At 40.3% G+C, this 12,719-nt stretch overlaps 1 protein-coding gene across 1 annotated transcript in view; it reads left to right on the forward strand.

Annotated features, from left to right (window-relative positions):
* The window catches only part of LOC121673132 (tubby protein homolog), a gene marked incomplete at its 5' end in the record, with an annotated part of 34,730 nt that extends 22,584 nt beyond the window's left edge, over positions 1 to 12,146 (forward strand). Inside the window, one exon of the mRNA XM_042046202.1 lies at positions 313 to 12,146. Within this exon, the coding sequence (XP_041902136.1) occupies positions 313 to 446 (134 nt within the window). The remainder of the gene's footprint in view (positions 1 to 312) is intronic.
* Positions 12,147 to 12,719: the final 573 nt, after the last annotated feature.

Below are 12,719 nucleotides of genomic sequence, written 5' to 3' on the forward strand. Positions count from 1 at the left end.
ATCTGTATAAGAGCCTTCAACATTCTATACAGAAGCCATCTTCTCTCTGTGCTTGCAAAAAGTACTTTTTATATACGTCACTTTTTTTGACAGTAACAAGTCTTGCAACCCTTTATCACTCAAGCTATCCTTGCTTCTCGCCCTGCTATCAGCACACCCACCTGCATGAATAAGTGCTGTGAAGTGTGATGAGTGAGCATGTTTGGTTGGTATTCTGTTGATCTGGGACAGAGGGTAGTGCTGGATGAAGATTATTTAGTGAGGCCTGCAAACAGCAGTAACGCTTTTTGCCGTGTCTGACCTCTCTTGCAGCTGACTATATCGTGATGCAGTTTGGCCGCGTGGCTGAGGACGTGTTCACCATGGACTACAACTACCCAATGTGTGCACTACAAGCCTTTGCCATTGCCCTTTCCAGTTTTGACAGCAAGCTGGCTTGTGAGTAAAGGGGCGTGGGTGAGCATCCTCTCGAAGGAAGCAGTTTGCCATATGATCCCCAATTCCTGCTGGTGTCGCTTATGGTCCATACTAAAAAGGTCAGGGAAAAATGCAGTTGTGGAGGACCACTCTGCTGCTGAAGAGAAAGTAAAAGGAATCTTCTAAAAATTCAGGACATTCAGGAAATTATATTTTCCTTTTTTTTTCCTGTCATATTTTTCTGGAAGTGACATCAAGTTTTTGTAAATAGGAGTTGTCTCTCATGTCCCTGGCTATGTTATGGATGTGTGCCATGATGTACTGTACCGTGGCTCCAGTAGCACCATGACAGTGGTGTCTTTTTTTTAAAATCCAGAAAGGGCGTGAGCGCTCCAAAAGTTTCTTTTTACATTTAAGAATCATTCCGAGGCTGCAATCGTACCTCAAGGTTGCATTCCTGCATCAACTAATCAGAGCTTCACATCATCCAGCATAAGAGAAAGATGAGGAAAAAAGATGCACTTTTTTTTTTTTTTTTTGATTGTGCAAGGATCTCATGTAGTATAAAGCCGTGTCTGAAGGTTGAAAACCTCTACTGGACTGAACTTGATGCATTGTAGTACATGTACATGTAGTAGGGCATGATGAATTTTAATTGCAGTAGGAGGAAATGGAGAAGTAGAAAGCACAAAATAATGTTGCACAAGTCACTTGAATTCTAAGCTGTCATTATGTTTTAACACCTACATGCTTTTTAATTTGTTTCAAGTGGAAATGTATTTGCAGTACAGAAAGGGAAAAGGAAAACATCTAGATGCCAAGAAAGCATAGCTTATGTTGAATTTGGCATTTCGTGGGCTGGGAATTTATATCCTTGTATTGCTGTGGTAATTCAAACACATATTTTGTATGAAGTGATATAAACAGTTGGATAAAGGCATTCTGCAGAGAATCTTATTATTTTGAACAGGCTGTGTAAAGCTGAGGAAGGTAAATGGAAATATTTTATTAAATTTGTCTGGCCTTTTGAGCTTTTACAATTTGTCGATTGCATTTTTTGAACTTTGGGCAACAACCACTTTTCATATTTATTTCCCATTGTAAGAATGCTTGAAATTGATTGAAACTCTGTATGTTGTTCTCTGATGTAAACGTGCCAGCTACTGAGCTAAATCCTTCTAGGCAAATCTAGTGTATGCTGCATACAAATGAGACACTGGCAGGACACAGAATAGCTTAAAATAGTGCAGATTTTGTGTTTCCTTTTTTCTGATTTATCTGGAATATATAAACAAATACCATTTCAAAACAAAACACAAGCAAAGAACAAGCCGTTATTATCTTCTCTCCTGAACATCTCAAAAGCCAGGAGCTGCAACTCGAAAGCACATTGTAAAACACCTTTAAAAATAATGGTCTTGCTGCCATTGTTCTGTACCACGTTGTCCAAAATGGCACACAGAGTAATAGAATTTATATGTTCACCAGAAGGGTGTTGAAATGTGAGCGAAGTAGTAGCTGTGTTTTATACTGTGTGTATTCAGGCCCTCCTTTTTAGTCCTTATAAACTCTTGCACTGCACAGAGATTATGCAATGCAAAAATGAGATCAAGTCTGATTGTCTCATAGCTGACAGACCCTTTTTGACTGCAGGGGACAGGCCATAAAGCTCTCCTTAAGGTTGTGCCATTTGGACTGTATCATTTCAACTAACAAAAGAAATATGCTCTCTTCACCTTCGCCTTCAGCTCTCCTTCCCAGTATACAGACAAAGAAATTTCAGATAAGAGGTGAAAATAAATAATTGCCAGCATTTTTTCTAATCTTTTAAACAATCTATGGGAAGAAAGTCTGCTGGCTTTAAACAGTGCTTTCTTGATATACTCAGCTTGTCAAATATTATCTTTAATTAACAGAAAGCTCTGTCTTTTTTTTCCCTCCACAATCTTTTTGCAAGAATCCTTTCCATGCAATGGTATAAAATGGAAAAACAGCTTTTGTTTGAAAGGAATGAGGATCAGTTCCCTCAATAAATGATCAAAATGCTGAGTCATGAGCTGCAGGGCCATACTTTGGCTTTGCACATGGGTGCTTTGTTTTTCTCTGTAGCTGGTGGTTTCCCACAATTTCACATCCCCATCTGTCATCTCACTTTGGATTTAACACAGAAGGCCCTTAGGCGTTCGCTTACCTCACGTCAGCCTTTAAAAACTAGCTCCAGTGACCACCAGAGTTTCTTGTTCGGACTACTGCAAAACCAGTCAGGGATTCCCATTGCTGGTATTCAGGTGTGAGGTGGATTTCAAGAACTCTGCAGCATGGGAATGGTTGGATCTGCATGGCTTGAATTCTGTGCCTTGCCAGTCACACGCTCACTCTAGCGCCTGAGAAAGCGGCACCTGACACAGATTTCTGCCTCTGTCCGCGCACAACACTGTGTCAAAGGAACCCAGTGTCTCGTGGTGCAAATACACAATCTGCTGGCTTTGGTGGTGGAGTTGGGTTAGGAAGGGCTATTTTTAACCCAGATCATAACAATGGTCTGACTCAGATCATGACCACCCCCCTGGGAATTGGCACGAAAGGAAACTCATGTGCAGTGAACTCCTGCACAAGGGGGAGAATGAGGGGCTGGGGGAGGGCTGCGAGTTCAGCTTCTTGGGACAGTTTTGCTGCCAGCACATTGTGTAACTTCACTCTCACTGCATGTTCTTCCCAGCCAGTGTTTTTTTAAACCTGTAACCATGCCAGGAGGAAAGTGGTGACTCAAATTCCCATCATCTTAACAGAATCGTACAGGGCCATCAGCCAATGAGCAGCTGAGGGAAAAACTCCCCACAATAAATTGAGGTCACTAGAGGGGGATGTTAACCTGGGACTAAGGAATGGGGAACTCTCATTAAATCTGGTTCAGTTAGAGTAGGATTTGTTCCTAATGGCCTGTGCCAAAACCCTAACTCCTCACTATAGTCGAGCCAGGTACTGGGTTTGATTCACTTGGCCTTCACCTTCTGCTGTGGAAGCAGTTTCAAAGATTAGTTTCGAATCTATATAATTTCTGATGGATAATTTTTGCTGGATATTTTCTGGTGAAGGTCACATGCAAGGTGATACCACAAGTTTTCCAGCACATCTCTAAATTTTATTCTCCTAACTTGGTAAGGTTAACCTTGGTCAAACCAGGTTCTGTCTCAGCATACAGTCTAAATGAAATTACATTTTCCTCACAAATTTACATTTTCTTCCACACCAGTAATAAAATCTTGGTACCAGTAGGTATTTCAGAGACATGTGCACGCTAAAGTAACCAAGGAGTAGTTAATGGTACACTCCTCTTAGTAACTTCTGCTGGGCCTGCATTCAGTGTGCAACAGGGCATAACCTTGTTTACTCAGTGTGACAAAGAACAGAATGGCCCTGAGCTGTGTATTTCCTTCACACAGTCTTAGTGAGTGTTTGGATACAGTAGATTTAGTGTTATTTAAAATCCCAATATTGATGATTCTTTGCATCTGCTGTTGATTTTGGCAGAGTTGTAAACAAATTCCTTGCCTGAATTGCTTATGGGCAAATACTGCATGCTTTAATGAGAGTTCTTAATCTAACTTGTCACTCTGTTTACATCAAACAGTTTCTTCCTGGCCCTTTATCTAATTTTCTTCATCTCTGATGTTCTGTTCCTTCTCATTCTCTTCACAATTCCTTTATCTGCTCTTCAAGGATGTACAACTCAGAAGTGTTTGACAATATTGCTCAGTGATCTCTCCACAGATGAATAATGCCTTTGGTGCACATTCAGTGATGCTCCTACAATAGAAGCCTTATCAGAGGGGTGGATTTGGCCCTTTGGCTTTTCAGTAGAGTAAATTAACACATTAAAAGGTAGCAGATAAAAAAGCTTGCCTAAAATATAATCAGAATTTTTCTCAGTAAACATTCAGTTTCCAAACCATTGGTTGCAAATCAATGAGCAGAGCTGTCCACAAGCCTGGAGGCAGGCTGTTAGATTCCCTTTGTAGTGCTGCCTTATTTTTCCTTTTTTTTTTCCTAAAGGTTGAAAGTGATTTTGTGAGCTGAAGTGTGTTGGTGGCCTAAAACAGTTCATATTTTAGAAGCTAGGCATCACTCTGCTCCTTTTGTAGGATAATATATGGCACATAAAATACTTATGTCACAGGCTCCTGTTAGAAATTCTGCTGTTAAGAAATCAGTGAGAATGGTTTTGTAATAATTACTGGGCAAATCTCTTGCTATTCAAGCTGCCTTACAATAGTGCTGGAGTTCCCAGCTGGCTGTCCTCATGAGGCCCTAGCCCTGAAGGAGCTGGAGTGAAAAGGGCTCTGTAATGAAATCTGGTGGCTGCACAATTGAAAAATATCATTGTGGAGTCAAATGACACCACAGAGTTTTATCGGTCATGGTGAACCAATGCCATCAATTCAAACTTTCTGAGGTTTTGCTCCCTTGTGATGAACAAAGGAGGGCCTTTAAACAAGCAGAGACACCAGTGAGGTCTCTAAAAGTATTGGGCACTAGACCTACTTTTCTGCTATAAAAATCTTACCCTACCCTAATGGGTGATGCCCATTAAAAAATCAGAAAATCAATCCTGTCCTTACTATGGAAAACCATTCCTAGTTCTTGTATCATAGCTTTTTATAAATTTTATTATCAATTAATTTGTGATCTCACATAAGGATAAAACAAGGATGGGGAAACAAGAGTTTTTGCCCTGAAGGGATGATGAGTCTAGACCAGTATCAGAATGTTTTGTCTTTGTTTATTGTACTAGGACAAGAGAGGGGGTTGCCTGGTGTTCTGGGCAGAGAAGGTTTCTCCTAATGTGTTGCAGGTGTCAGAGGGAAGATTTTGGGGTTGATCCTGTGGCAGTCTAACTCTTTGCCCCATATTATCTCATTGCTCTCCTAAAACATCATTTGTGAGACTTTTCCTGGTTTTACAGAAGCCTGTGCTCACCAATCAGATATCTTTGCTTGGCAATTAAGGACAGCACAGCAGTCACCTTTATTAGAATTATGGGCTGATGACTCAGATTTCTCAAAAGGCCTCATTTGGATGACTAGAATAAAGTAGTTTTATACCTATAAATCTTGCAGTAGAGTTAATCTAACTGTAGGTGCAGGCTTCTCTTGTACGTGCTACTTAATGAAATCAGGTTCCTGTCATTCCTCATGTACAAAAAGTACCTTCCAGGGTTCTGCTCTGTAAGTGCTCGAAATTAATTGTGTAGATATTTTTCATTTCCTTTTGTTGCTCGCCAAGGAACTAAGAAAAGAATTTGCACAACTATCTCAATGCTTTGGTGTTTTGCTATGAACTGTAGCTCAGTAGCTGATACTCACAAATGCCTGTATATTGGATGAAAATGCATTAAAACTTATTTTGTATGTTGTATTTTATTTAGCTGCCTATACATTTTCGATTCCCCTTTTTCAGTAAGGGTATGTTTATCTATACCTTCACTGAGAAGACTTGAATTAACTGGCTTTCCAGAAACTCTTTAATGGAACCAGTGCTCTGGTTTGCTAAATGGCTCTAGGAAGAGGACACTGTTCAGAAAAATGATGCTTACATTTTTGAGAAAAAACCTTTCCTTCTCACATCATAATTGGATTATACAATAACACTGGAAGCTTATCATGGTTTTGTTTCAGTCTGTGATGGCAGTTTGAAAATTACTCTGACAAAAGCTTGTTAAGCACGTGAAGTGTAACAAAGTCCTACTTGAGAGTCAGAACCTCACAGGTACCTTGAATACTCATGATCTATTCTGTGCTTGGGTACAGGCAAAAAAGTCCCAAAGAGTCAAACTCTGTGTTAAAATCAACACAGGCCTCTAGGCTGATTCAACATAGGCCCAGGGATCAGGTCACCTGGGCTTTGATCCCAGCTGAGTGTCTGACTTTGTGCAAATCTTTGTGCCTCTGTTACAACGAGTTGAACGGAACTCGCGGTTTTTGGCCTGGCTGTGTCCATCTCTGTTTGCTGAGAGGATTGCCAGCAGTGCTTCGAGGCTGGTGGATGCCAGGTGGTGCTGCCGTGCTCAGAACCCAATTTAGTGCTCCCTGAACCAAACAAAAGATGAAGTTTTCTGCCACCTCTGTAGAAACCACGTCACTAACCAGTCCCTTAGGATAAAATCTTGATGCTGTTGAATTCTATGGAAATCTTGTCAGTGATTCCACTGAGGCTTCAATTTTTTTACTTTGTGTTATTTTTGGTTACTAAAAGTGCAGAAAAACTAGCAAGGACAAACCATCTGATATGCTTTTCCTTCTGACAGTGATGTGTTGTTGGTTGTGTTTTACTTTGCAGCCTCAGTTGTTTTAAAACTATTATTCCTGAACACATTGCAGAGGTTCAGTTAATGCAACCACCTATTTATGCTTTTATGTAGCAGACTGAGACACCTGGCAATTGTGCTGCAAATTGCCTTTTTGTATTTTTTGTTGTTTTTTTCTTTCCCTTGGATGTGACTCAGTTGTTCAAAATTTGTTACTGCCCACTTTGTCATGCACATCTGATTTTCAAAACACTGAGCCTCATGATTTATGACTACCTTTATACTGAGCTGGGATGTTTACAGTGTTTCTCACATTTCACCCGGTATCTCTGGCTCCTTACTGAGGCTGTCCCAGTTGGCACAATGCCATTAGAAGTGTCAGTAATTTATGAAGTGAACTCTCTAAAAGTAACAGAATGTAATTTATAAACATTTTTATAAATTTTAACATTAAAATCTAGCTAAGTTTAATGCTTACAGTTTGGATGAAATTGCAAGGGGATTATTTGTTCAAAATTTTCTTTCCTTAAGCTTAGTTTGAAGCTTGAGCTCGCATTTAGGAGATTTTAGTAAGCTTTAGTAAGCTTCTGATCCTGCAGCTCCATGCAGGCTGCCAGACTGTGACTGCAGCAATCTGTCAGTGTGATGAGGACACACCAAGTGAGGAGAATTCCAAAGTCCTGGCAAGAGTGCACTTCCTAATTCTCTTAGGCACTCTTGAACATCATGTAAGAAATCGTGTACCTTTCCTATGTTGACTTATCAAGTAACAGCAGGAATATTTTCACTCCCCTTGAATTTTAATTTGTCTTTTAAGGCCTACTATCTAGGTAAGTGTAATCTTGACATTTAGTCTTGATGTGCTGGAAAATTACATCCTGAGATCACTTATTTTGCCAGTGCAGAAAATCTCACCAGTACACAAAACCAGAGTGTGCTGGGTGGGCTCTGGGCAGTGCTCATGGAATCAGTAGGGCTGGAAAAGACTTCCAAGATCACCAAGTCCAGCCTCTAAAGTTCAGTGTTCAAACAAGTTTATGAGCCCTGGCACCTCATAGCAGGAGGTCTTCATCCAGTCTGGGCTAGCAGAAGATAACCCAATTATTACCATCCTGCTCTCTTCCCTAGGGAAAATGTCCCGTCCTTCTAGAATTAGAACTGTGTTGATCCTGATGTGTCTTTAAACATTACAGCATTTTTTCGCTGTTTTAAAACCGTTTTCAAAGATGTGGTTTAAGCTCAAATAAAATGGTCTTTGAAGTAGTTAGAGGTGTACCAAGTTGGCCTAGTTGAGAGGCAGCTGCTGTTTCCAGCAATTTCCTCAGTTGTCGTATGAGCAGAGCTTCACAGTCCTGCTGGAAAAACATAACATAGCTATTAAAATATATATATATATATACACACACATATATATATATCTCAGCATATTATATAGTAATAATGGGTTTTGCCTTATGATGCTGCTGGCTTGTGCACCACTACATTTCTTTCTGAAGGGCAGGACTTCCAGTGCTAAACACAAGTAGAGCAGTGTTTTCTAGTAAAGTCTCTGTCTCATTTCCTGCTGCCTTACACATGGAGATTTGGTATTTGATGCTAAAAATATAAACTTTTCATCTAAGAAAAAAACGGGCTTTCTAGACAAAATTGCTGACACTTAGTGCTGTATGCCTGGATTAGCAGAAGGCTTTCTTTGCCAGCCAGGAATGTTATTATTCCTTATTGTTCCAGCTGTTGCCATGGGTGAGCATGAGGAGACAGAGGGTCTCCGTTTTGAACTCCATCCTGAAGACGAAACTGTTTCACTTTAGAATACTGGAAAACCAAACCATGTAACTACAGAGTTCTCATCAGGCTATGGAGTTGCACTGAAATGGAGTTTCATGCAAATTCATTCATGAGAAAGACCCCAAACAAACACGAGAATGCTGAGCAAGTGTCAGGAACTGAAAAGTTGCTCAGCAAAATATTTAAATCAAGCCCACTGAGTTTTCCTAAGTGAAAAGAACTAGTGAGGTTCTATTTCATTCCTAACTGTATTTACTTGGGGATTCAATGTTTTACAATGTAGGCTGAAAAGATAGAAGTTCTGTGTACTGTTAATTCTAACTTCTGGTTTAAAGTAGGGCTGCAGCAGTGATGTGTACTCTTAAAGATTTGTAACAGTGTCATCTCAAAAAGCTGATTGTGGGATATAGCTCTAACTGATGAATTCTCAAGAGTTACTGAATTCAGTGACACCATGACAAGGTTTTTTGTTGGTTTTCTTTTCTGTCCAAAAAACCTCCAAACTCCTGTTTTCAAAAGCACCGGTTATTCTGTCTTTTGGGCTACACTTCACAAGTCCATGAGATTGAATTCCCATTTGGTATCACTTCAAATGCTTTCTTGCAGGTGGTAGCTGCTTTTCAGCTTCTTGGTAATCTGTGTTACTGCAATTCCTTGTTTTGCATTAAGCTCCCTAATCTTTTTTCCCCCCACCTCCTCTTCTTTCAAACATGTGCAGGTTTTTCTATATGGGGACACCCCAGAACACTAAGTTAGTGAAAGCTCTATAAATTCAGTATCTGTGAATTAAAGTGTGTTAAATCCCTGTGTATATGTTCTCATTTCGAAGTAGGGTGGCCTTCAATTCTGATTGCATAATCCTCCACCTGGGTATTTATCAAGTTGGGCAGTTCAAGGTTGTTGGGGAATTTTAAAGTGCTGAACAGGTTTCTGAGCAAGACCCTGGTGAACACATGTAAAGGGTTTCACCCCTCTGCACTCTCAGGGTGGCACTTAGGAAGTGTGCCACATTTCTTGGCTTCTTGAACTGTACATCAAAGCTCAGCACCTGCACAGTAGAGCCCACGCTTCCCAAGTCCTGTTTTCCTACTGCAGTAGTTTTCAGCAGTCTCTGATTTATTACCACCTGTATGATGAATTTAAGCTTCCTAACAACAGTGTGCTTTGTACTTGGGATTTTGTGGCTGCCAGGATGCTTTACTAGCGTAGCACAGCTTGACTCTAAGAGTGTGAAAGGATGCCAGTAGAGCTGGGTTTATTTTACAGGGCCCATCAGAGGGTATGCTTGTTTCTCAGAAAATAATCTTCCTTTCTCTTTTTCTTCTTCATTTCTATCTGCCTGGATCTGGAGGATGAGAGCCCCTCTTAGCATTCATGCAAGCAGCCACCATGTCAGAAAAGCACACACAGCGGGTTTGTCATGGAGCAGTGCAGCTCTCACATGCTCGCTGTCACCCTGCTCTGTCACAGTGCGTGTTTGTCCCCGTGTGCTGTCCCCTACCTTGTGTGTCTGTCACCAGTCAGAGGACACGGCTGCAGAGACGTGCATGGAAGCTTAGCACAGAAAATGCTGAACCGAAGCCATTAAATTACAGCTCTCCCAATCCTGAAGAAAGAGCTCCTCCTGAAGGCAAAAACTGGGACCTGTGGCTCTTTAAGTTCCTTGAACTTTCCTTGTGTTCGCATTGCATTTAAGAAGATAACCTTTTTGTTGTACTTGCACTCTTTTGAGCCCTGAGCCCAGAAAAAGGCAGCACAGAATCCAAGGAGTGCAGTTGCAGAGAAGCAACCCAGAGTGCGAACAAGCTCCATTTGCAGATGTGGAGGAAGTCCAGCAGCAGGCCCGGCAGGGGGATGTGCTGGGAATGGCAGGAGGGTGATTTCCTGCCAGAGAATGGGCACACTGCTTGGCACTGCTTAGAGGGAGCCATGGATTTCAGTGTGCAGTGATAGACTGATGGCCACTGATTATGTTGTGTTATATCGGTAAGAACTCTGCCCACACCATTTGTTTCTCATCTAAACTGCTCCATTTCTGCACAGATTTCTCCATTATGTTGTTTTCACCCATTTATTTCCACATCAGGCCTAATCCCAAGCCTGTGGTGTAACAAATGTGTCTTTCTAACGTCTGTTGTGTCTCCCTTATGCCCCGCTTGCGTGTCCGTGCCAGAGTCCAAATGTCTTCTTGTCTGTCTTTGTTTAAATGTGGGCTTAGCTGGATTGCAAGAAATGGGCACTGCTGGCATGAACACTTCAGAAAACTGGATTTGGAAGGGAGGCCAAAGTCTGCTCTTACACACATCCCAAGAAGACTTGCTGACACTCGAAGGGGGATCTAGAGTATCTGTTGATGAAAATGGTTCACCTTTTCCATTAAATGTGCTGCCAAATTCAGTGATGTCATTACTGCAACTCCACAGGGCATTTAGAAAAGCAAAACCTTGCCCATGATTTAAGGGATGAAATAGGGGATAGCTGAACCTGCACAAGAACTAGCAAATCATACAGGGAGTTTCTCTAAGAAACAAGGTCTGCAAGAAACAAACCTCTTAGAGTGGCTTACTGAAAAACGCATATGAAACCACAAATATTGGAGCTTTAATAATTTTTAGTATCTTAAAAATGTAAACATCTTTTCTGGTGATTGAAACTAAGTTTATTTCAAATTAAAACCCTGTGCTCAGTGACAAGAAAATCAGGTCCTCTGACAGTTGTATGCAAAGCCTAAAGGGGACATACATATATGCCCAGCAGGATTCTCAGTATTAAGGGTGGGGTGGGTTTAATTTATGACTTTCCCAACATTTTCCAGGTTTAGATGTGCAAACACAGATACAACTATGGATACAGTCTTTAAAAAACTCCATTGGTGATATCTTCTTTCCCCTCTGTTCACAGTGACAGCATAAACCACGATATTAATTTGCCTTGGTGTTAATTATTGCAAAATATCTCTGAAAGAGTCAGTTATTTAAAACCTCTTCTAAAATAATTCTGAATAAGTGATTTTTTTCTGTTGAAAAGATTAAGAAAAGTTGTTCTCTCTCATGCTTTCTATGTAAGTGTCTGTACCTAGTACAGAGAGCCATCTGCTTTTCCTTTGAGTGGGATTGATCCATGCAGTAAGCCAATCTCTACCCCACAATCGCAAGACCAGGGCTTTTGTTTCTCCTTTTTGAACAATGTCTTATACTCAAGAGCAGGGAAACAAAACAAAAAATATCTGTGGAGGATGTTTTGTAATTTGTTGCACCTCTAGAAGTATCTCACAAAGTAAATACTCTTGGGGTGGTTCATTTCTGAGAGTTCCTAGTAGACACTGAGCTGATTTTGTGCTTTCCCACACTGTCTTCATCGAACTAACGAGAGCCTGAAAGATCCAGTGTTTGGGAGCAGCTGTAGAAATAAATACCCATTTTAGAATATGGTGAGACTGTATCTGCCTGTAAAGAAAAATAACCTTTGTTTCTGACTTGTTTACTTAAGCTTCAAGAAGTAGAAAATGTGCTACATTAATGTTTCTGTCCCTAGAAAATGAAAAAGCAGATTAATTAGATTCTTTTTATTCCCACAGTAAACATCTTCTGATTCATCTCTTTGCCTTTCTTAAATAAACCGATGTTATACAGTAGAATTTGGATATGTTATGGTCTATATTTTCTTTCTATTATATGGGGTTTAAAGAATGGAATATATCAAAATTGACAAAAAATGACCTAATCATGAGAACTGACATTTAACCTGACGTGTTTTTTCACCATAGCAGTAACATGTCAGGCTTGTTTGCACACAAGACTGTCGTGGCCTGTTTCGAGTAGTCAGGCATCTCCTTTTTGTTCAGACCTTTAGAGAGTTTTAGATAAACCTGCAAGAATGTGCTTTTACAAATTAAATTTTTTAAAGAAACTCTTTGGTATTCTGGAGTAAATGTGTTTATTTACCAGTATGTGCAATGACTGATTTTTGTATTCTCACATAATTTACCTGGTGTATGTCATAGAGGCTCCAGTGTTTGTGAATACAGAACACTGTGCAGAAATATTAAACTTAATTTGTTTGAAACAACAATGTCTTTCCCTACCCAAGGTCAGAAACACCTCAATAAATTACTTCCACTGACTATGGAGTTATTTAACATAAGGAGTTTCCAGTACCGTTCGAGCTGTATTTTTCACCATTTCCTCTGTCAGGAACAATATACTTTGGG

This window comes from Corvus kubaryi, unplaced genomic scaffold, assembly GCF_017639235.1.
Source record: "Corvus kubaryi isolate FWS band 111438036 unplaced genomic scaffold, C.kubaryi_AGA036_p1.0 65230, whole genome shotgun sequence".
NCBI classification, from domain to species: domain Eukaryota; kingdom Metazoa; phylum Chordata; class Aves; order Passeriformes; family Corvidae; genus Corvus; species Corvus kubaryi.